This window comes from Heteronotia binoei, chromosome 2 (assembly GCF_032191835.1).
Source record: "Heteronotia binoei isolate CCM8104 ecotype False Entrance Well chromosome 2, APGP_CSIRO_Hbin_v1, whole genome shotgun sequence".
Taxonomy (NCBI): Eukaryota; Metazoa; Chordata; class Lepidosauria; order Squamata; family Gekkonidae; genus Heteronotia; species Heteronotia binoei.
Window position 1 is genome coordinate 199930947 of NC_083224.1, and position 24825 is coordinate 199955771.

The window sequence follows — 24825 nt, forward strand, 5'->3', positions numbered from 1 at the left end:
TGAAACCAGTTTAAATGTAGTGTAGACATGAGCAGGCAAGAATCCCTCCCTGGGGACAAATGAAAAGAAGGACATTTGTGGAGGAAAGAGTTCTGAACCCAGATTCAAGAAGGGAGCTTTGACTCTTGAAAGTTTATATCCCCCCCCCTCCCAAATCTTGTTGGACTCAGATCCAGTTGTTGTATTGCAGACAAACATGGCCGCCCTCTGCAACTAGCCAAGAGGGCTAAATGGGACTCCACGTTCAAAGGCAGGAATTCTGCACCAGTGATGTGGGGCACCAAGGAGAGGTTGCTTTGCCCTTCCTGCCCTGCCTGTTGGCCTCCCAGTAGACTGCCGCATGAAAAAGAATGGACTATGCAGATTTTTTAATCTAAACCAGGAGAACTGCCTTGACATACGAACTCTCTCTCTCTCTCTGCTGTTCCAAGCCATTAACCGAGCCCTCCAAGGCTTCAAACCTCGTCCATTCTCTGCGCCCGTCCCTTCAGGGAGCTCGCGTGGAAAGAGAGACAGACGCTCAAAAAGGTTGCTGCAAGTCTGCATTTCTGGCATGACGTTGCAGGTTGTCTGCCCCCTCCCCGCAGGTGCCAGTTTCTCAGAAAGGGTTTCTTCGATGATTCTTCGGGTTTGTTGGGTAGACTGAAGAGGGGGTTCCCCAAAGATGTTCTTCATCATTTTCATCCTTAGCAAAATGTACAAACACCTTGAAAGGAAAGGCAGGGGTGGCGAGATGAGAATTGCTCTGTTATCCCAAGATATTAAAAAAAACCCCTTCAACTTTGGGCCAAATAGACACCAGGAATTTTTCTTAAAAAAACGGGGTTTTAGTTTACCATACCCAGCTCAGGTTCCCACAGACACGCAATAGCTGTGGGGAACGTCTGTTAAAAAAATAAAAAGGAGAGCTTGAACAGGCTTTGAATGTTGCTTGGCAGGAGAAGAGCTCCAGCCACAAAATCAGAGTTGGAAGGGACCACAGAGGCCATCTAGTCCAACCCCCTGCTCAGTGCAGAATCAGCCTAAAGTAACCCTGACAAGTCAGGATCAGCTGCTGCTTAGACTGTCAGGGATGGGGAGCTCATCATCTCCCTCGGTAGCTGATCCCACTGTTGAACAACTCTGACTGTCAAAACATTCTCTCCTAACACTCAGACGTTACTTTTCTACCCGTAATTTAAACCCAGCAAATAGCAGAACCATGGAGGTTTGGTGACTGAGAAAAAAAGACAAGCTCTCTCCGTGTGCAAAATTGTGGCACTCCAAGTCTACCGGACCTATGAATATGAAAGACGGTTCCCAGAAGAAGGGTAAGTCATATTCTAAACAAAATTGGACCGGTTCTTTTATCGTCGGAGTCTATTAAGGAAGCATTATGATTTTTGGACAGTAGCTATGCTGTGCACCGGATGGTTTTCTAACTGCATGATTGTATTGTATTGTCATTTATCATGAATTGTTGAGGATTATTTGCATTACACGGAGAAACTGTTTCGTACACAGAGAGAGTTTGTCTTTTTTCTCATAATTTAAACCCATGTAGGGCGTTTTTTGTAGCAGGAGCTCCTTTGCATATTAGGCCACGCACCCCTGATGCAGCCAGTCCTCCAAGAGCTTACAGGGCTGTAAGTACTGAGCCTTCTGTAAGCTCCAGGAGGATTGGCTGCATCAGGAGTGTGTGGCCTAATATGCAAAGGAATTCCTGCTACAAAAAAAGCCCTGTCTGCAGCCAACAGAAAGAGCTCCCTGCCCTCCTCTAAGTGACAGCCTTTCAAATAGTTCAAGAGAGCAGCCATGCCCTTCCTCAACCTTCTCTTCTTCATGTCACCCCTCAACCTCCCAAGTCCCACAGTCTTTCCTCATAGGGCTTGGTTAGGGTTGCCAAGTCCTCTTCAAGTCCCAGTGGGACTTCCACCTGGAAGTGATGTCATCAAAATGGTGGCACGCACGCGGGGGGTGCTCTAGGCGTTTCTGGGAAAACTATGGTTTTCCTGGATGCTGTAGCCATTTGGGAGGTTAAAACTTTATGGTACCTATTGTACCATAGAGTTTTACCTCCCAAATGGTTAGAGCGTCTGTGAGTTTTCCCGGAAACGCCTAGCGTGGCCCTGAGTGTGCGCCATTTTGATGACGTCACTTCCAGGTGACGTCATCACACCAGCGATGCAGGGGGAGGTTCCTCCCACTGGTTGGGAACCTCAAAGGCAGGGGAATCCCCGCCTGGATCGGGAGTTTAGCAGCCCTAGGCTTGGTCTCCAGGCCCCTGATTATCTATGTCACTCTTCCTTCTAGGCATTTTTCTGCATGGAAACAGTGCTGTTTTTGCAGTTCTACGTGCACAGAATACTCTGCATGGAACAGCAAAAATAGGAATTAATTCCTCCCTCTCAGCACTGTTTCAGCATGGGGAAATGGCTTGGGGTGTGTGTGCGAAAGCTTCCCCAACAGGGGCATTCCAATCCCAAACAGGTTCTCCTTTATTTTTTCACAGCTTTTTCTCACAGCAACTACAGGGAACCTGGACCCAACATTAAAAACCCATATGTCTTGTCCCCCCCACAACCTTGCTGACTTATGGCAACCCCCAGTGGGGTTTTCAAAGCACTGGAAGCAGGAGTTCTTTTGTAGAAAAATAGCTGGTGGAGCTCATTAGTATAACTCATTAGCATATACCACCACCATCCAAAAGCAACCTGATGCAAGAAAGGAGAGCCCCGGGTGAGCGAGGCCAGCTTGGGTTGGCTAGAGATCCAGCCAACCCAAAGCAGGCCTTGCTCTCCTGGGGCTCTCCTTGCCCCCCCCCCATAGTCAAAAGGCCAGCAAGCCACCCATTGCCCAAAATCACATAAGAAGTGGAGAAAGGATGGTGTGGGCTTCTCCAGGGGTTAATAAAGGCTGCTGGGGACGTGGCAAAGCCCCTGGTGGTTGGCTGGCTGCCCGCTCTCCTAATCCAGGGATTGTTATGCAGCTGCAACTCCTATTCAATGGACAAGGTAGGTAGGTGGGGAGGAGGAGGGGTGTGTCAGAAACGTTCAGGAGCTGTGCTCCTGTGAGCTCCTGCTGAATTCAAGGCCTGACTGCAAGAGACATTCAGAGGCGGTCGGCCACTGCCTGCCTCTGCGTCACAACCCTGGACTTCTCTGGTGGTCTCTGGAGCAAGAGAGACCAATTCCCCACTAGCCTTATCCCGCTCTCACACTCCTCTTCTCCGCAGGGCTTCCACCGGATTTCACACTATCTGCCCCGGGGCTGCAACTCGCTTCGCCTTTTTCGCACGGCGAACAGAAACTGGTTTTTAGAGGATCTTGTTTGCTGCGTGAAAGAGGCAGAGCGAGTCGCAGCCTCGGGGTAGCTTGTGCGAAATCCGACAGAAGCCCTGCGAAGAGGAGAGTGTGAGCGAGATAAGGCTAGTGGGGAATCGGTCAGAGTGCCTAGGCAGGCATGCTTGTCTCGAGAGCTGGAACTGGCTGCAGATCTCTGGATCTTGACTCAACCGACCTTCAGCAGCCATCCCAGGGTTCAGGTTCGGTAATGTGCAAAACAGCCCTATGTTAATTTTGCTAGCATAAAGGTGGAAGCGGCGTTTTAGATCTAACAAGTGAACTCTGTCCAGGTCCGTATGTAAGCAGGGAACCTGGTGAAGGGGATAAAATTTTTATTCCCCCAAAGGTACTTGTGGTTCCAGAAATTAAGCTTGCAAATGTGGTTCTCCAAGGAAGCTGGGAACTGAGAGAGGATCCAAGGCCCTGCACCCTTGAAGTAAGGCCTCCTGCCCCAGCCAGTGCCGGATTAAACCCTGTGGAGGCCCCTAGGCAGTCAAAATCCCGGGAGCTCCCTCGCAAATTATCTCCGTCGGAGGGCCCGCCTTGCCACCCATGGCCCCCGCTGCAGCCTGCAGGCCCCTTCTCCAAAGCCCCTTTGACAAAGCTGCAGGGGAGAGGTAAAGAGAGGTAAATTTGGTGACAACGCTAGCAGCAGCTGTACCAGGCAAGAGCAAGCTCAGTTCTTTGCTCGGGCAAAGAGCAGCTCAGTTGCAGGCTACGTGTGCAGGCTGGAAGGGCTGCAAGCAGAGGGAAAACTGGGGGGGGGGGGGGGGGAAGCTGGCCTGGGGCCCCTAAAGGCATGGGAGCCCATAGGCCAGTGCCTACCTGGCCTAATTGTTAATCCAGCCCTGGCCCCAGCGGCGGATTCCGGTCCTCACCTGATCCAGGGTGGTTTGGGAGATGGAGTATTCTTCAATGTGGTAGGTGCCCTGGTGAGCCGAGAGGATGTCAAAGATCTTGGCCAGGGAACAGTCGTGGAACGGCAGCTGGTACTGGAGGGTGGAGTAGTGCTTCTCCTTGAGAACTATGCTGGGGAAGGAATCCTTCATGAACTTCTCCAGGGGACGAAAGTCCGGTTTGGTCCCAGAGACCCGGAGCATGATCGTGTATCCCTCTCCGAACCTAAGGCAGAAGGACACAGGTGGCTTGAGCAGGGCCTTTACAAAGCCCTGCTTTTGGGTGTAGGATCATGTCCTGCTCCTCTACACATAGAAGGGCGGAGCCTTCTGCCGATGCAAATTGATTTATAATTTAGCTCAGAGCTCAGGGCAGTTAACAACATCAGATGTACAATTGAAAATCCAATTAAAATAGCTAGACATAACATCAGATGGTGCTAAAGCAATCGTACAATATGCATTACGGTCTCGCAGTCAGGAAAAGCAGAGTGGGGGGAGGGAAGGGAGTGCCAGGTAAGGTGGTGTTCTGCCAAAGGCAGGGGTTCTTTTTGGATTCGGAGGCAATGAGCACACCGACAGATAAAGGAAAAGTTATACTTTATCCAGCTATGGTGAAGTCAACAGGCAAACAGAATAACATATACCTCGCAAGTATATATCTCCCCTTCAGCTGTTGCGAGCCCTGATAGCAGCGAGAGAGACCCCTCTTGGCCAACTCAGTCACACAGCATCCGGCTACCTGATCTGTGTTGAAGCTCCAAATTCTGGGCTTCAACCTCTGGCTTTTATCAACACTGGGCGTTTTCGCACTGACCTTAAGCGGCAGCGACGTCCCTCTTCACCGCGCAGGATCTGCGCGGATTTCGCACCAATTGCTGCGGAGCACCCGGAAGAGCCGCAAAGTCCCACGGTTTTTGCGGCGCAAATGGAAACTGGTTTTTGGCGGTTTCCGTTTGCGCCGCAAAGGCCGAGGGACTTTGCGGCTCTTCCGGGTGCTCCGCAGCAATTGGTGCGAAATCCGCACAGATCCTGCGCGGTGAAGAGGGACGTCGCTGCCGATTAAGGTCCGTGCGAAAACACCCACTGTCATTCCCATCACCTGGCCCCTGAGCCAACGCCCACAGTAAACAACCTGATCAATCTGGGATCAATCTCCCGAATGCCTGCACTTGGTACTTCAGCAGTTACAAGGAGAACAGAAAAACAAGTTATGTTTTACAGATAACACATTTCAGTTGCATAAGCAAAATGCCACCATAAATCAGCATACTTTCCAGAAAGCATTTGGAAGAAATGAGACACATCAACTTACTCCTCGTGATCACAATTCTCTTCCGCATGTTTCCAATACAGGTGGTACCCCATTGCTATCCTCCACCAAAGCCCCGGAGGAACATCTCTGCCTTGGAGTTCGTGGAACTGCATAAGGTCCCTCAGAGCGTGGATGTCACCAGGCAGAGAGTTCCACCAGGTCGGGGCCAGGGTTGAAAAGCCTGGAAAGCTCCTACAAGATAATGACTCAGCCCTACCCCACTTTCCTGAGTAGATATAAATTACCTGCCTACCATCTTCTTCTCACTTTGACCCAGAGAGAACTCCAGTTTTCTGGGTTATACCTCTGAGGATGCCAGTCACACTTGCTGGTGAAACATCAGGTCTCACCACAGCCATACAGCCTGGGAAATCTACAACTACTGCTGTAGAAGTTCGGCAAGACACCTGAATAAAGGAGGGACCTTCTAAAAGACATTTCTGAGCAGACCAAAGTCTTCCAGAACTGATCTCCTCCTCTCTGCTCCAAGCGTATGTCAAGTCTGCTTAAAACTCTGGTCAAGTCTATGCCTAAACTTTGGTTCAGGGGAAAAGCACCCTGGGTAAAGCCATGCTGTATTCCATTGCTGCTAGCTTGAACTATCCTCACTCCCCTCCTTTCCTTTGTTATGTAGCACCGCTTTGAAATGGGAATATGTGAAGCAGTTTATCGGGCCTTCTCAGGCTGGGCATCAGGGGAGGTTGGAGCCAAGAGACGCTCAAGGCCATACCCGGCCTGAGAAAGAAATTGTAACATCAATGCGTGAATGTGCCCTGCATAGTACCCCTCCCTCAAGAATCCCTTTGAAGTGTACCTTATATGATTGCATTCTACTGTATGATCTTTAGTCTTTCAATCTTACTGTAGTCGAGAACTATGATATCAATAAACTAGCTACTTTGTTTCAACGAAGACTCGTTATTGAATCAGCCGACTTGACAGCGTCCTCCTCTTGTACATGCACTAGCTTCATGGAGAGCGTTCCTGGAAGAAGCGTGAAGTTTTGGCTTGGTTGTTCTGCTTCACTCCCCATGTTCATTTCTGTCACCGAGCGTGTTTCTTCTCTGTTTACAACTGTCTCCCTGACTCCTCAGTGAAAACGGTGGTACCCTTTTGCCGTAGCCATAGCAACTTCTTCCTTCTCTCTTCTTTGTAAAATTACGCTCCAAGCAGAGAAAGTGGAAGGAGAGAACTGTTTCTCCTTCGCCCATAATACTAGAGCTTTGGGGGGCACCCAATATAAAGGTTGGGTGATAGATTCAGGATGGACAAAAGGAAGTAATTCTTTACTCAGCTAGGAAATGGAATGTGGAATTCATTTCCAGTGTATGTAGTGATTAGGCCATGAATGTGGGTGGCCTTTAAAGGGAATTTATAGAGAAGTCCATTAGAGCAGGGGTGCCAAACATATGGCACGGAGGCCGAATCAGGGCCCTAGAGGGCTCCTATCAGGCCCCCGAGCAACTGGCTGTCCTCTTCTTCCTTCTGTCTCTCTCTTGCTTCCTTCTGCATCACAGCTTGCTTTGCCAGGCTTGCTCAATCACACAGGAGCTACAGAGCAAAGCCTCTGTTTTTTTCCATTGGTTGAGGCTCCTCCCTTGGGGAGGAAGGGGGGGGAGGGAGAGCTTGCTTTGCCAGGTTCTCTCAGTTGCACAACAGAGCAACGGAGCCAAGCCTCTCTTCCTTCTATTGGCTGAAGCTCCTCCCCCTCCTAGTTCCCTGATGAGGGAAGGAAGAGCCAGAGCTTTCTTTGTCCAGTTCCCTGGATCGCACGGGAGAGATACAAAGAAAGCACCTTTAAGACCAATGAGTGCTACTGTTTCAAGCATGTTTTACTTTTTTTAAAAAAAACCCTTGAATGGTGTTTGTCTGTGTCCTTTATAAAGTTTATATCTCTGGTAAAAGGTAAAGGTAGTCCCCTGTGCATGCACCAGTCGTTTTTGACTCTGGGATGACGTTGCTTTCACAACGTTTTCACGGCAGACTGTTTACAGGGTGGTTTGCCATTGCCTTCCCCAGTCATCTACACTTACCCCCCCCCCCCCCGCCCAGCAAGCTGGGGACTCCTTTGACCGACCTCGGAAGGATGGAAGGCTGAGTCAACCTCAAGCCGGCTACCTGAACCAGCTTCCGCTGGGATTGAACTCAGGTCGTGAGCAGAGGGCTCCGACTGCAGTACTGCAGCTTTACCACTCTGTGCCACGGAGCTCTGCTACTTAATCTTAAATAGTTATACACATGTCCCGGCCTGACAAGGTCTCATATACGTCATATCTGGCCATCATAACAGATGAGTTTGACACCCCTGCACTAGAGGTTACTAGCCACAGTGATGTTCAGAAGCGGTCGGCATCTGAATGCCAGGAGGCAAGATCAGGGAAAGGCCTTCGTGCCCTATTTGTTGGCCGATTCCCATAGGGTATAATGGAGAACTGATCCATGGGTATCTGGGGCTCTAAGGGAGTTGTTTTTTTGAGGTAGAGGCACCACATTTTCAGCATAGCATCTGGTGACTCTCCTCAAAATAGTCCCCAAGTTTCAAAAAGATTAGATGGGGGTGTGTCCAATTCTATGAGCCCCCAACTAAGGTGCCCCTATCCTTCATTATTCCAAATGGAGGCTAGGCATTAAAAAAAGAGTGTGGTCCCTTTCAATGTGATGGCCAGAACTCCCTTTGGAATTCAGTTCTGCTTGCCACACCCTTGCTCCTGGCTCCATCCCCAAAGTCTCCTGGCTCCACCCCCAAAGTCCCCAGATATTTTGTGAGTCGAACTTGGCAACCCTATGTCAAGCATGGTTATTTGTCCACTAAAATGGCTGAAGCATTGTCAAGGCCTGGTTATTCTCCATTGCCTACAGCTCATTTCTCATGTCCCTGAAGCCATCTGGCAAAGGATGTTTATCTAGCGGAAATGGCTTGCTATGTCTCAGTGCCCACACGCCCTCGTTTCATCTCAGGCCCTTTCCAAACCTTGTCTCGGTCACAGGTTGGTGTTAGAAGGCTATTGCTAGGTAGAGGGAAATTACTGCTTTGCCCTTTGAACCCTAGATTCCACTGGTGTGTGTTTGTAACTTTATGATACCCTCTATAGTATCCTGTAACCCTTGATAATTCAGTCTTCTCAAAGACAATGTCCTGTATGCAACCTGGAGTTAAATAAAGAAGCTCACTTTGATTCAAAACAAAGGATTCTATTATTGAACTATTCCTCAGTGGAACAGGCTTTCTCGGGAGGTGGTGGGCTCTCCTTCCTTGGAGGTTTTTAAACAGAGGCTAGATGGCCATCTGGCAGCAATGAGGATCCTGTGAATTTAGGGGGAGGTGTTTGTGAGTTTCCTGCATTGCGCAGGGGGTTGGACTGGATGACCCTGGAGGTCCCTTCCAACTCTAGGATTCTATGAACTACTCGTGCATGACACCCTAGTCCGCTGCCATCAAAATCCTTTACCTGCCTCCTCTGTCTGACCAGGGACCACTTCCTCCTCAAATCATTTTACTGGTTTTCTGTTTGCTCCTGGGTGAAGCAGAAATCCCATGCCTCCAAGTCTTCTGTGGCTGTCCCCCCTTACTACTACTGTATCCCAACACACACAGTGGTGACCTCCAACCGCAGCCAGCTGCTAGCCTTTCACGCCCTCCACTAACGCTCCTCTTTCTCTCTGTGTTTTCCCAAGCACAGATGCAAAACCCTCTCTCTTCAAAGCCCGCTTTCTTTCCCATGATGCCTTTGCCAAAGCCCACAACTTCTCCTGCCCCCAACTCTGCATCTCACCCCTTGAGTATGAGACTGTAGCCTCCTTGTGGCAGGGACATGACGCTTCCAATGTTCCCCCTAAGCTGTGGAGTCATGTGAGCAAAAATTCAACTTTGTGAGCTACTGGCATTAAAGTTGTGAGCTACTGCATAAATTATTGTGCTCTGGGGCCATTTTTCCTGAGCGAAGACGAAAAAGGTGTAAGCTGGAGGTTAACCATCTGTAATAATAATAATAATAACTTTTTATTTGTATCCCGCCCTCCCCGCAAGCAGGCTCAGGGCGGCTCACAACATGTAAATACAGTATACAATAAAACCATGTGCAAAAACAGGTTACTCACCTGTAATTGATGATCTTCGAGTGGTCATCTGTGCAGTCACACACATGGGTTTTCCCGTCAGGACGAACCCTACCTCGGAGATTTTAAAAGCTAGCCTAGGCGTTATTTTTGGCGCGCACTCCCTTTCGCTCTGGGGAGCAGGCATCCACTGCGCATGCCTGGAGCGAGAGGGAGGCGCCCCACCCACTCAGTTTCTTTCCCCGCCGCTGACATAGTAGATGAGCGGTAGTATAGGACCAGTAGCCAGCAGCGGGGACGGCTGGGCGGGCGTGTGTGACTGCACAGATGACCACTCGAAGATCATCAATTACAGGTGAGTAACCTGTTTATCTTCTTCGTGGTCTCTGTGCAGTCCCACACATGGGTGACTGATAAGCTGACCTGCAAGGTGGTGGGTGCTGGCACTAGAGTTGGAGAAAAGAATAACACAAAGGTTAGTGCAACACAGTCAGCACATAACAGGCTACAAGGCAAGCAATTACTCACCAAGCCGAGACCGCCTCCTTAGTCAAAGATGGAGCGGAGCACTGCCTGTCCGAAGGATGCATCTCGCCTAGCACGAACGTCCAAAGCGTAGTGCGTGGCGAAGGTCGAAGGGGAAGACCAGGCGGCAGCGGCGCAAATGTCCTCCATGGATACACCCCTGGCAAGGGCAGATGACGTTGACAAAGCTCTTGTGGAATGAGCTCGTATGGCAGATGGGACTGGTTGCTTTGCGAGTTTGTAGCACAGCTCTATAGCAGCAACCAACCATTTTGACAGTCTCTGTGTAGATATCTTTTTGCCCTTATTAAGGCGGCCGTAGGCCACAAAAAGTCTGGAGTCCGTACGGAACGATGCTGTTCTATCTATATAGTAAGCGAGTGCTCTTCTAACATCTAGACAGTGTAGAGCTTCTTGCCCCTTGTCCGTAGGACGTTGGAAAAAGGCAGGTAAGGTTGTGATTCTGTGTAAATGAAATGCGGAAACTACCTTGGGTAAGAAGGCAGGGTCTGGCCGCAACACCACCCTATCGTGGTGAAAAATGGTGTAAGGTGAGTCTGCTCTGAACGCACAAATATCACTTGCTCTCTTAGCAGAGGTGAGTGCGACTAATAGTGCCGTTTTCCATGAGAGAAGGTGAAGCGGTATCGTAGCCATAGGTTCGAAAGGCGGTTTTACTAGTTGGCTTAGCACTAGCGATAAACTCCAGCTAGGATACATTTGCCGCAATGGTGGGTGCAAATGTAAGATTCCTTTTAAGAAGGATTTCGCAGCAGGGTGTGAAAAGACAGTCCGACCCTGTACATGCGGGTGGAAAGCTGAGATTGCCGCAAGGTGCACCTTTAAAGATGAGTACGTAAGGCCCTTTTCTGACAAATGCAGTGTATATGCTAAGATTTGAGGTATGGAAGCCGATAAAGGTCTGAAGTTATGCTTGGTAGCATAGATGGAAAATCTTTTCCATTTCATGGAGTATGACTTTCTCGTTGATGGTTTCCTCGCATTTAAGAGAACATGTCTTACTCCTTCAGGAAAGTCTGAGAACATATCCTCCAAGCCGTTAAGCGAAGCCTGTTCGGGTCGTGATGGAGAACCCTGCCGTTCTGCTGAGACAGGAGGTTCTGTGCTGGAGGAAAGTGATGGTAAGTATTTTTCGACAGAAAGAGGAGGGTTGTGAACCATGGTTGGCGTGGCCACCATGGCGTCACTAAAATGCAATCTGTGTTGTCTAGTTGAATTTTCTGTATGCATCGTGTTATCAGTGGGAAGGGTGGGAAGAGGAAGTGTAGTGGACCGGTCCATGTCTGTATGAAGGCATCCCCTGCAGACTGTTGTGAGGGCGGACCTCTCATAAAAAAGATAGCACACTGTGCATTGTCTGGTGCAGCAAACGCATCTATTGAGGGGGTTCCGAATTTCCGGAATACTGGCAGAAGATATGACCTGTGGAGGGACCACTCGTGGTCGTTGATGAGATATCTGCTCAGCCTGTCCGCTTGAGCATTCTGGACGCCAGGAAGATGTACCGCAGTGAGATGGATCTGGTGAGCAATACTCCAGTGCCAAAGGTGCATTGCTCTTTTGCAAAGACGGGTGGAAGCAGTCCCTCCTTGCCTGTTTATATAAAAAACTGTCGCCACATTGTCTGAGGCAATTTGTACATGCCGGCCTTGAAGAGATGGGAGAAACGATTTTAAAGCTCTGTGAACAGCTAGAAGCTCTAAACAATTGATGTGGAGCGACTGTTCGTACGGTGTCCATTGCCCCTGGACAGTGAGTATGTCGAGATGGGCTCCCCAGCCCCACCTCGAGGCATCTGTTGTAACTACTGCTGATGGGCTTGGCCTTAAAAATGGCATTCCTGCAAGCAGGTGAGCTCGTACTGTCCACCATTCGAGTGAGGGGAGGATGTGGTTTGGAACAGTGAGGATGGTTCTTTGAGACTGGCGTTGGGGCCGAAACGCACGGACGAACCAGATTTGCAGGGTTCGCATGCGTAGTCTCGCGTGTGTTAAAACTGCAGTCGTCGCTGCCATAAGTCCTAACATGCGCTGAATGTTGAAGGCCGTTTGTTTGGGTTGTTGTATTATTTGTGTGGCCAGTGTCTGAATGGAAGATATCCTGTCTACAGGAAGGTATGCCTTGTGGTCCGTGGTGCACAAGCGAGCCCCTATAAAATGGATGTCTTGAGTTGGGGTCAGGTGTGACTTTTGATGATTGACCTGGAGGCCCAGTTCTGCTAAGAGCGCAAGTGTCATAGAAATGTCCTTCATCAACTGTGCCTTTGAAGCTCCCACGAGGAGCCAATCGTCTATGTATGGGTAGGTTGCAATTCCGCGTTGTCTGAGGTATGCCGCAATTACCGCCATACATTTCGTGAATGTCCGTGGTGCTGTGGAGAGTCCGAAGGGTAGGGCTCGGAACTGGTAGTGGTTGTTGCCCACGGCGAAACGCAGGAACTTTCTGTGGCATTGGTGTATTGTCAGGTGGAAGTATGCGTCCTGTAAATCTACCAGTGCCATCCAAGAGTTTCGGGGGATTAAGGGCAGAATCGATTGTAAGGTGATCATTCTGAATTTTCTGTGACGGATGAATTTGTTTAGGGCTCTTAGATCCAGAATCGGACGCTGTCCCCCATCCCTTTTGGGAACTAGAAAGTACCGGGAATAAAATCCGGTCCGATGGTACTGGTCTGGGACAGGCTCTATAGCCGCTTTGGCAGTTAAGATGTCTATTTCTTCCTGAAGGGAAGGGGATGGTGGAGTTGAGACAAAATGATGTTTTGTTGGTGGTGTTTGAAACTCTATCGAGTAGCCTCTCAAAATGATGTTTAAAACCCATTTGTCCGTGGTTATTTGTTGCCAGTTCTCGTGAAATGGAAGAAGTCTGGAAATGTGTTGAATTGGTAAAGGTAGGAAGTCAAAGAGACTGCTTTGATGAAGACGCAGCCTTTTTAGGTGGTTGTGGTCTCTGCGGTCTCTGGTTAAAAGATTGCTTCGGAGGAGGAGCCCTACGTTTCCAGTATTCAGATTGTCGAGGAGATCTGGAACGTTTAAACGGCATTGGTTTCCATGGTCTGGGCTTATAGCTCTGCTGTTGTTGTTGTTGCGCTACTCCGAGCCTTTTTGCTCGTTTGCGGCTGTCGTCCACGGTGGTCAATATATCGTCTGTCGTTGCATTAAAGAGACCTTGGCCGTCGAAGGGAAGGTCTTCGATTTTAAACTTAAGATCAGGCTGCAACGAAGAGGACCGAAGCCAAGCGTGTCGTCTTAGGGCAATTGAGGCAGCCATCGCCTTTGAAGTGCACCCCACAGAGTGGCGGATAGTATTTATCTGTTGCTTTGAAACCCTGTTGAGCTCCTGTAGCAGCTTGCAGGCTTGTTTCTGGGAAGGTTCAGGTAAGGCAGAGACGAGCGTATTTAGTTGGGAGGAGATATTGTGGGTATACGCGGCGAAGTATGCTAAATAATTGTTGATTTTGGCATTTGCCGTAGAAATTGAATACATTTTCCTTCCCAGGGTGTCTAATTTCCTGCCCTCCTTCTCAGGAGGTACAGGGTGACGAGTCTGTTTCGATTTAGAAGAAGAATGAACTATCAGAGAGTTCGGGGCTGGATGGCTAAATAGAAATTTCGACTCCATTGCTTGGATCCTGTAAAGAGATTCAATTCGTTTTGAAGTCGGGGGAATAGATGCTGGGTTGTCCCAAGCTTCTTTGATGGCCTCTAGGTGTACCGGTAACATCGGCAGAAAGGACCCAGCAGGTAAATCTGAGTGCACCAAGTCGTGTACCACGTCTGTTACCTTGGGTGCATCTGAGGTGAGGGTAACGTTAAGTGCAGAGGCCATGTTGGCAATCAAGTCCAAGTATGTCTTTGCCCCTTCGGAAGGTGACAAATCCGCGGGCTTGGCGATATCCGAGGCAGGGGATCCAGGGGACATCGATTGTATCGAGTCCGATGATTGTGCGTCGGATTCGGCATCCGAGTCAGGTTCGGGTGCCGGTGGGTCCGGTCTGGTTGGAGTCGTGCTTTTAGGTCTGGTTGGACTCGTGCCTTTAAGCTTAGAAGTCGAAGTGGAAGGAGTCGGAGATGGCTGTTTTGTTAGTTGCTTACTCCGTTGGACAGGAGTCACTTCCTTGGATTGGTTCCTGTGGTAATCGGTACGGTACCGAGAATGGTGGTAGCCGCAACAAGCATGGGAATCCATTGATGGAGACCTCGAAGCGTAGTGGCGTCGTCTCGGGGACATAGATGGAGACCGAGACCTCGGGTTGTAGCGATAGCGGTCCCTCCCCCTACTAGGGGATCTCTCCGGGAAACGCGTACGATGGTACCGATGTCTCTCGATGCTGGGAGACCTGGCTGGGAACCGATGGGTATCAAAGTACCTGTAAGCGTCATGTCTGTATTGGATGGGATTCGACATATCGCGAAACGATCTAGGGTTGATGTGCTGTTGAGTCCACTGCAGCGGGTCTCGGATCTTCTCCAGCGAAGGGTCTGGTATGGATCCTTGTAGAGAAGGGGATCGGGACGGAATCGGAATAACCTCTTCCGTCTGCTGATGCGGTGATTCCGTAATCGGGTTGGTCACTTCCTGGGTATCGGTTCCAGGTGTGGAGGGCTCACATTGTCTGTCAGGCTCGTGGGCTGTTTGTTGTTCCGAAGATTTGTTTGAGTCGGTAGGTTTTCTCGAGTCCTTCGGGTCGGTAGATTTTTTCGGGTCCTTCGGATCGGTAGGTTTCCTCGAATCCTTCTGGCCCTTCGGATCGGAGTGCTTGTGCTTCTTAGTGTGCTTCCCACTTTTCGTTTTAGTAGACGCGGCCGTTAGCTCTGACGTTCTCGCGCCGTCGCCGACTTTCGCGGCATCGCCGGGCTTATGCTTGCTGGGAACAATGGCCACTGAAGCTGCCGACCGTGCGCCGTCCCCTTGGGGAGTCAGGAGGGGAGGCGACTTACTCACAGAAGAAGATTGAGACATTTCAGGGTGAAGCACAGACTCCATAAGATGGCTTCTTAGTCTAGCGGCTCTGTTTTTGCGCGCCTGTTTGCCGAATTGAAGGCAATGCGCACAGGCGTCCACTTTATGGGTTTCTCCCAAGCAGAATAGGCAAAGCGAATGTCCGTCTGAGGTAGGGATTTTCGCCCTACAACGCGAACACCTTTTAAAGGTTATTTTACTGTCTCTTCCTTCCATACGCCCGGGGGGGGGTGGGGGAAGGGAGGTCTGAGGTAAAAGCGGGGAAGATATTTATGCTTTTTTTTTTTTTTTTTTTTTTAGAGAGTATAAGAATATAAGAAAAAATAGCGCGGGAAATAGAATGAAGAGGAAAAGTGAAGAAAAACGGAGGCTAGACGTTTGAGGTAAACGAGGAGCGCAGCGAGGTAAGACTATCCCGGGCGGCGGTTGGAAAGAAACTGAGTGGGTGGGGCGCCTCCCTCTCGCTCCAGGCATGCGCAGTGGATGCCTGCTCCCCAGAGCGAAAGGGAGTGCGCACCAAAAATAACGCCTAGGCTAGCTTTTAAAATCTCCGAGGTAGGGTTCGTCCTGACGGGAAAACCCATGTGTGGGACTGCACAGAGACCACGAAGAAGATTAATCAATTATAAATTCCAGTTTTAGATTCATATACAATTTCAGTTATAAAATCATCTGTGAGCTAGCTCAGCTTAGAGGGAACATTGGATGCCTCATCTTCCAAAAACTGTGGTCCCTGTGGGCAATGTTCCCTCTAAGCTGCAGAGTCTTGTGAGCAAAAAAATTCTACGTTGTGAGCTCCTGGCATTAAAGCTGTGAGCCACTGCATGAATTAGTGTGCTCTGAAGTCATCCCAGGGCTGCCAATTCCCAGGTGGGTAAACTAGGAAAATAACACTGTGAAATTAACGAGTTTTGAAGCAAATGCACATTACCACTTTATATAGTCAATTAATTGGAACTAAACAAAGGCAATCATCAAACAAAAGTCCTCCATTCTCACTGAGAACCGTTCCCGCAAAGAAGAACGTAAGCTATACAAGTGAGCTGTTGCCTCAGCATGGGTTCCTGATAAAAATACAGGCGGCCAGTGGAAGTGGCAGATGAAACACGAACAGAACCTTGGACTTGTGTAGCCGCACCTGTTGGACGGAGGACTGCTACCTCTACATTATTTGAATATATGGCCTTCCTGCGTCTTTCAGCAAGGGAGTTTACAGACAGCAGGATATATTACCAATCAATCAGAGCATTGAGATAATTTCTTCTGAACTAGAGAAATAATAGCTGAACTTTGAGCTCTGTTGAGCCGTTTTGATTTTTGTTCGATGATTGCCTTTGTTTAGTTCCAATGAATTGGCTATATAAAGTGTTTATGTGCATTTGCTTCAAAGCAATTTCACAGTGTTATTTTCCTAGTTTACCTAAACTGTACACTGTGGTTTCCTGTTTGCTCTACACTGAGGGGGCAGGGGATCCCGTGGTTTGGAGGCCCTTCCCTTGTTTCAGGGTCATTAGAAAGCGGGTGGGAGGATAGAAATGTCTGCTGAGCACTCTATGTGATGGAGAATTAACCTGCGGATATCTGGGGTGGGGGGGGGGTGTCTTGGTAGAGGCACCAAATTTGAAGCATAGCATCCAATGTCTCTCCTTAAGACACCCTCCAAGTTTCAAAAGGATTGGACCAGGGGGGTCCAATTCTATGAGCCCCAAAAGAAGGTGCCCCTATCCTTCATTATTTCCTATGGAAGGAAGGCATTTAAAAGGTGTGCAGTCTCTTTAAATGTGATGGCCGGAACTCCCTTTGGAGTTCAGTTGTGCTTGTCACAACCTTGTTCCTGGCTCCACCCCAATATCTACTGGCTCCACCCCCAAAGTTTCCTGGCTCCACCCCCAAAACCCCTAGATATTTCTTGAATTGGACTTGGCAACCCTAGGTCATCCTTCCCGAGCTAAGACAAAAATGTGTGAGCTGGAAGCTAAAAATCTGTGAGCTAGCTCACGCTAACGCAGCTTAGAGGGAACACTGCCTGTGGGCACCATGGCACCCACTTCCCTGGGTGCCTACCAAGCTTTTCAGAAAGTAGGCAGTGCCATTGTAAGGCAGAACTTGCCACCGGCTGCCTTCATTCAAATGAAAGCATTTTCATAGGAGGCCTGGTAACCACCTGGGCTTTTAACGAAGACGGAGGTTCTCTACCTGGGTCGGGGCGGTCCGGGGAGAGAGATCCAGCTGCCGGCCCTTGATGGGGTGACACTGATACCGGTCCCCAAGGTCAAGAGCTTAGGCGTGCTCCTTTAGTCCTCCCTTACAATGGAGGCTCAGGTGGCAGCCACTGTTAGATCTGCCTTTTTCCATCTTCGACAAGCACGGCAGCTGGCCCCTTACCTGGAGCGCAGCGACCTAGCGACGGTAATCCATGCTACGGTCACCTCAAGAATAGATCACTGTAATGCTCTCTACATGGGGCTACCCCTGACGCTAACCCGGAGACTACAACTAGTGCAGAACGCTGTGGCACGGCTGTTAATGGGGCTACGACGGGAGCACATTCAGCCAGTGCTGAGAGAGCTGCACTGGTTGCCTGTTGTGTTCCGAGTTCGCTTCAAGGTGTTGGTACTAACCTTTAAAGCCCTTTATGGTCAGGGACCTGCCTATCTATGGGACCGCCTTTCCCCATATATCCCCCAGAGAGCACTGCGATCAGGGACAAAAAATCTGCTGTCTGCCCCTGGCCCAAAAGAAGCCAGGCTATGTGCAACAAGATCCAGGGCTTTCTCGGTGGCAGCACCAGAACTTTGGAACACCCTCCCAGAAGCTATAAGGGCCCTGCGGGATTTGTCGGCGTTCCGCAGGGCCTGTAAGACCGAACTGTTTAAACAGGCTTTTCTGGTTGACTGAAAATGGGCTGCCACCGGACATCCTACAGAAGCTGGCGATCATAGTCAGAACCCAATACCGCCAGACTGGATTGAGACAGCGCAAATAGTTTTAAATTGATAAGTGAATTATGGTTTTATATGTTTTATGGAATTGATTGTTTTTATGATATTGTAAGCCGCCCTGAGTCCACTTGCGGAGAGGGCGGGATATAAATGTAAAGTAATAAATAAATAAATAAATAAATAATTTAAAAAATCCGTGTGTAGCTCCACTCTTCCTTCAAGCCTTCCTTCTTCCCAGGAGGTGTGAGAAAGGAGGTACTCCACTTGGCAGGCACTGCCTGCTATGGCCAGGGCTGGCTTAGGGCACCGGCAGGGTGAGGGTGCCAAATTCGGCCCTCCCCCCTCCCCATGCCCTAGACAAATCGCTAGTTTGCCTCTTCCTCCGCCCATCCCCCTTCTCCATGGCTTGCCTCCCCCCTGTCCTTTCTCGTCCTCTGCTTGCCCTTCCCCCCTCTTCCCTGCTGATTCCCTTTGTCCTCCCACCCACCCTGCCTCCTCCCCATCCCTTCTCATCCTCCACTCACCTGTCCTGCCTCTTCCCCACTCCCCACTCGAAATTCCAAAGGTACCCACAGGCTGAAAAGGGTTGGAGAGCCCTGCATTAAAGTGTCAGTCTAAGCCCAAGGAGACCAGGGTTCAGTCCTCCTCTCTCAACTTAACAGGCCTCAGGGTCAAACTAGTTGGAACAGAATCCACGAGGCCACCATTAGGACTCCACAGCGAAGTTAAAGTCATCTGAAAATGCCACAAGGTCCGAATTCTGATTCAGTCAGGAGCACAGTCCCGCACCTTTTCAACTGCCCAAACTGCCGGCCAGTCCCGCCCCACGCAGTTGTTTTGACATTTGAAAAAGCACCACAGGAGCACTGTCCTTACAACATTTTTATTTGGTGGCATCGGCACTGTGATGGCTACAAGGGTAATGCCACGTCTAGCTTGGCCCGCACAGGACTGTTATGAACCAAGGGAGGACAGGCAACCATGAAGCCACCTCAAGCTTCTTTGGAAAGAAGGCTGACAACCAAAAGGCAGTAACTGAACCTTGCTGTCAAGTCTGCTTCAACTCTGGTCAAGCCTGTGTGTCATCTTTGGTTCAGGGGAAAGCATTCTGGGTAAAAGCCATACTGTATGCCAATGCTGCTAGCTCTACTCTTCCTCCTCCCCCCTTCCTGTCTTTTGTTATGTAGTTTGCTCTGAAATGGAAGCATGAGAAAGAGATAATAGTGCCTTCTCAGACTGGGCAATGGGGGAGAGGCGCCTTGCCCAAGGCCAGCCGGCCTGAGAACGATTTGTAACATCAATGTGTGAATGTGCCCTGCATAGTACCCCCTCCCTAAAGAATTCCTTTGAAGTATACCTTATATGATTATCCTTACTGTATGTTCCTCAGTCTCTCAATCTTTTAGCTGTTGGATACAATGATTTCAATAAACTAGAAACTTTTTATCGAAAAGGTCTCGTTATTGAATCAGCCGACTTGACACTTGTGAGGATCACAGACCGGCGTGACCCCGGAACAAGTGATCAGAAAGAGAAACTCAAGGGCTCTCAGAAAGTCACATCTGTCAGCTCAAAGCACTTCCCGTCAGAGCCAGTGTGGTGCATTGGTTAAGACAGGCAGACTACTGTTTGAGAGACCCAAATTTGAATCTCCTCTCATGCCATGGAAGCTCGCTGGGTGACCCTGGGCCAGTTGCAGCATCACAGCCTAATAGTCCTCACAGGGTCGTTGTGAGGATAAAATGGAGGGCAGGAGAATGATGGGAGCTGCTTTAGGAAAGGAAGAGCGGGTAAAAAAGGAATTAAAAATGAGTCCACAGAATAAATACCTGTTCTTCAGATGCTGCACGCTCCCCAGGCATCGGAAACAGCCGCTCACCATGATGGCCATTCTGGTACAGAGCGCCTCGCATTCCTCCATGCTGCCAGAGGAAATGGAAGAGATCCGAAAGGAATTAAAGACAGGCACGGCTCACCTCTTTTAATCCCCCCCATCCCTTCCTTTTTTTTTCTTCAAACCATCTCCTTCGGACCTAATTCCCAGACAAGAGCCAGGGGGATAAGTAGCATAGACTGTAGCAAAGACGGAGGGTGCATTCACACTACACTATGTGATGCATTTTGCAACTGGATTTTTGCTACTCTTACACCGCAAAAATCCAGTTGCAAAATGCATTATTTAGTGTCGTGTGAATGCACCCTGAGTCAACGGCCTGGAAGGCAACACCCAGAATCAGTCGCCAGGAAAACACTAGAGATGAGTCCCAGTTAGGGTTGCCAATCTCCAGGTGAGAAATCATGAAAAACAATAAATACAATTTCTAATGCTTTAAACAGAATTCCAAAAGCAGCAACCAAAACAATTTCATGGGAAATTTAGTAATTCTACAAAACGCTCATCTCTACAGCATCTATAAGATCATATTCGTAACAATACAGTTAATAGCACTACTCATAAATTACAGTGAACCATTCATTAAAGTCCTAAAGTACATCGTTGCTTCAGAAGACTTTCAAAGATTTAGAGAGACGATCCTGCCGCTCCTCTCGCGGTGGATTAAAGTGCTCGTGCGCTCCGACAGTCCTGTGGCCAATGTAAATCTTAAACGTTGATAGATGTCTCAATAAGAATTTTAATCCAGCCACAATCAAGGCTTCAGTTGTTGGAAAAACAAACCAGTTGTCAAGTCGGCTGATTCAATAACGAGACCTTTCGATAAAAAAGTTTCTAGTTTATTGATATCATTGTTCTCGACTGCTCGGAGAGATTGGAAGACTAAGGAACATACAGCAAAGTGTAATCATATAAGGTATACTTCAAAGGGATTCTTTAGGGAGGGAGTACTATGCAGGGCACATTCACACATTGATGTTACAATTTCGTTCTCAGGCCTGTTGGCCTTGGGCGAGAAACCTCCCCCGGTGCCCAGCCTGAGAAGGCACCACAATCTCTTTCACATATTCCCATTTCAAAGCAAAGCTACATAACAAAGGAAGGGAGGGGGGAGAGGAGAGTTCGAGCTAGCAGCATTGGCATACAGTGTGGCTTTTACCCAGAATGCTTCCCCTTGAACCAAAGATGGAACACAGACTTGACCAGAGTTGAAGCAGACTTGACACCAGTGGGTGTGTGGATAACCTCTGACGGGGACACACATCTATCACCATTTCTGACCCAGTCTTTTATCGAAGAGGGATCTCCCACTTGTCCAGGTGACAGCCTCGCAACACTACGCAGGGAGAAACTCTCAACATAGCTAACAAACTAAAGTTGCCTCGGAGAGAGCCACACTCCCTGTCCAGGTGAGCCCATTGGGTTCTGCGCTTACCTGTGCGACGTGAGCACCACACATCTGCCGCCCTTAATCATGCCCAGGATGCAGTTCCACAGGGAACGCTTGGCTCGTGGGTCCATCCCAGTCGTCGGTTCATCCTGCAAGCAAAACCCGCCCCGTGGAAAGAGAAGATTCAGTCTATGAGGGGTCTTCTAAGCCAGAGGAAGGCCATTCCCCAAATTCTGTCCTGCAAATGATGTCACTGACCAGGAAGATGACAGACGGTGCTCCAATGAGGGCGATGGCTGTGGACAGCTTGCGTTTGTTCCCGCCGCTGTACTGGCCAGCAGGTCTGTCTGCGTACTGCGTTAGGCCAAGACTGGCTATCCCTGACTGAACCACCTGGACCGGGGGGGGGGCGACGAGGAAAACAGCATGGTCATGAGAACATGCAAATGTCAAACATCGATATTTTTCAATAAGCAGTCTTTTGTTTTAAATTAAAGATGTTTTATTGTTAGAAACTCAGGAGCTATACCAAGGACACAAGCCTTGGGAGTAATGACGTATACACAGTTGCTATATAGGATATCTTCAAAGGTTACCATACAGATGCATAACTGAGTCACGGGTTCAAAGGTTGCTAAACAACTATCTATTTTATTACTAAGGAATTTAGGCTATTAGAAACATCTCCTATCCTCAAACTATTCTGGAAGCAGATAAGAGTTGTCTGTGTGAACCTGTGGGAGAGGCAACTTGCAAGTACTACCAGCCAGGCTGTAGCATAAACATCCTTGGGCCAGATGGATTTATTACTTGCCCAATGGTTGTAAATAAGGGGGGAGAGAAGAGAGCTGGTGACCTGCTTTGTGTCTGAAAGAAAATCACGTTACAGAAAATAGCGCACTTGACAGCAAGAAGCCCTGCAGGACCAGTCACAAGGTAGGATGCAGAGGCCAAAGCCCCCAGCAAACTGATCCTCCAAGGCAGTCTACTTCAGGACGCGGAGGCTTCATTAAGCCACTGACGGAGGAGCCATATTCCATAAACACAGCTTTTGCAAATGCTCCTCTTGACAGACTGCTGGACTGTAACTTCAGCCAAATTTGCAGAAAATATGTCATAACTGGGTAAGGAGGGTGGGGGTTCCTCTTGTACATGTCAGGAGGAATTTAACTCGAAAACTGCTATTTCACAACATCCTTGTGAGGCTGGGTTTGGAGCGGGTGGCTGGCCTGAGGTCACCAGATGCACTTCATGGTAGCGGAGGGATTTGAATCCGCATCCACCAGTTCCTAGTCCAAAGGCTCTAACTGCTACACTACGTGACCAATTACTGTATTTACCCCAAAAGAAGCCAAGGCTGAATGCAAGATGACCTACCTAAGAATGTGATACACAAAAGGGGTTTTATTCTGAACATCCTTTTGTGTGCAAAAGTAAGAGGATGTCCCTCTTTTTTTCTTGACAGCATACTAACTAAAGCTCCTCTGGGGTGAATAAAGTAACTTTAACAAAATCATTCACCTGGGTTTTTTGGCCACTGTGTGACACAGATTGTTGGACTGGATGGGCCATTGGCCTGAACCAACAGGGCTTCTCTTATGTTCTTATGTGACGCAGATTGTTGGACTGGATGGGCCATTGGCCGGATCCAACATGGCTTCTCTTATGTTCTTATGTCTGGGGCAGTGATGCTCTGTATTCTTGGGGCTTGAGGGGGGGCACAGTGGGAGGGCTTCTAGTGTCCTGGCCCCACTGGTGGACCTCCTGACGGCACCTGGGTTTTTTGGCCACTGTGTGACACAGATTGTTGGACTGGATGGGTCATTGGCCTGATCCAACATGGCTTCTCTTATGTTCTTATGTCTGGGGCAGTGATGCTCTGTATTCTTGGGGCTTGAGGGGGGCACAGTGGGAGGGCTTCTAGTGTCCTGGCCCCACTGGTGGACCTCCTGATGGCACCTGGGTTTTTTGGCCACTGTGTGACACAGATTGTTGGACTGGATGGGTCATTGGCCTGATCCAACATGGCTTCTCTTATGTTCTTATGACAAGGCAAATAATTGCAGCAACAGAGATCCAGGAACAAAAATCACCCAAATTAAAACATCCCGTATAACCAGCCATCTAAAAAGAGCCAAGAGCAGTACTGAAACTGCCCATAGTAACAAGATAATCTCAGCTGAAGTCTGAAAGATCAGAAGCGAAGGAGTAGGATGAACTTCCTGTGGCAAAGAGTTCCACAATTTGAAGCAAGTCACCACTGAAAAGGCCCCGTTTTGCATACTTCATCTCTTTCACCCGATCACTAGGGTGAGGACCTGGCCACCCTTAGAATGTGCAGAGTGCCTTCTGGTCCTCACTGCAACTGGACTTTGGTGCCCCCACATAGAAAACCTTGCTCTTACCCTGGGAATTGCACTCTCTGGGATCCCACGTAGGCGGCAGTAAAACTGGAGGTGCTCCCGACCCGTAAGAAAGTCGTTGATGGCATCAAACTGGGGACAGTAGCCCAGGTTTTCGTGGACAGACTGCAAATCATTCAGCACACTGTGCAATGGGAGGGGGGAGGGGTAGAGAGAAATTAGTCAAGGCAGGAGAGTTCTTGACATGGCCGGTGCGTGGGAGTAGGTCAAGTAGGCGACTGCCTAGGTGCCACCTGGCTTGGCAGCAGGCCCATACCTAATCAGGGGTCCACGGGACCTGGCCCCCTGACAGTTTTTTTTGGGGGGGGGCCTCACCCCCAGGCTACCCCTCTCTTCTGTGCAATTTAAATTGGGTGGGAGAGACACCTAGGAGCAGCCGCTGCCACTCCCATGCCATTTAAAGGGCCCACAAACCAGCTGATTGGTGGGGTCCAAATAGCATGGGACCCACGGCAGGAGCAGTCACCAGCCTCCTGAATTATTTAAATGGCCCGCTCCCCCTGCGCCCCCCCCCATTGCCCCTTCCCCTCATGGCTCCTAGCTACAGGGCTGCCTGGGGGCATGGTCAGGTACCCCCTCTCTCCACGCGCAGCATGTGTGCTTCCCCAATGGAAAGCAGGCTGCACGGAGCACAGGCACTGCCCAGCCAGTTTTGCGTTACCCAGGTCTGTTACAGAAATGCAAAAGCGGATGGCACCCGTGGTCCTCGGAGCCCGGCAGGGATAAATTGTAAAAGCTGAAGAAGAGCCAATGACAGCTTCTAGAAACTGGCTCCTATTGAAGTTGTTTGCTGCCGCTCATCCTTCCTACTCTACTTTAACAGAGCCCTGGGGTGGGAGCCACAGCCCAGTAGCAGAGCATCTTGCTCTGATTGCTTAGGAGTGCCTCTGCCCCACCCTCTTTGCATTTTAAGCTGCACCTTGCCAGAGAGCGAAAGGGCTCTTGGCCTGTGGCTCTTCGCCTAGGGGCTCCCTAAGGACCAGGAACCCAGATCCCTGATTTCCTTGTTCTCCCAATAAGGTAAATTGACCCTCCAAAAGGGGAGCCACTTAAACAAACAGCATTTAAAGAGGACTGT

At 49.4% G+C, this 24825-nt stretch overlaps 1 protein-coding gene across 1 annotated transcript in view; it reads right to left on the minus strand.

The window, feature by feature from the left end:
- Window positions 1-598: 598 nt before the first annotated feature.
- LOC132567469 (phospholipid-transporting ATPase ABCA1-like) overlaps window positions 599-24825 on the minus strand; it is a 202319-nt gene continuing 178092 nt past the window's right edge. Inside the window, exons 47-52 of the mRNA XM_060233145.1 lie at window positions 23730-23871; window positions 21583-21717; window positions 21370-21473; window positions 19870-19962; window positions 4202-4445; window positions 599-706 (exon numbers count right to left, since the gene is read on the minus strand). Coding sequence (XP_060089128.1) covers window positions 599-706; window positions 4202-4445; window positions 19870-19962; window positions 21370-21473; window positions 21583-21717; window positions 23730-23871 — 826 coding nt within the window. The remainder of the gene's footprint in view (window positions 707-4201; window positions 4446-19869; window positions 19963-21369; window positions 21474-21582; window positions 21718-23729; window positions 23872-24825) is intronic.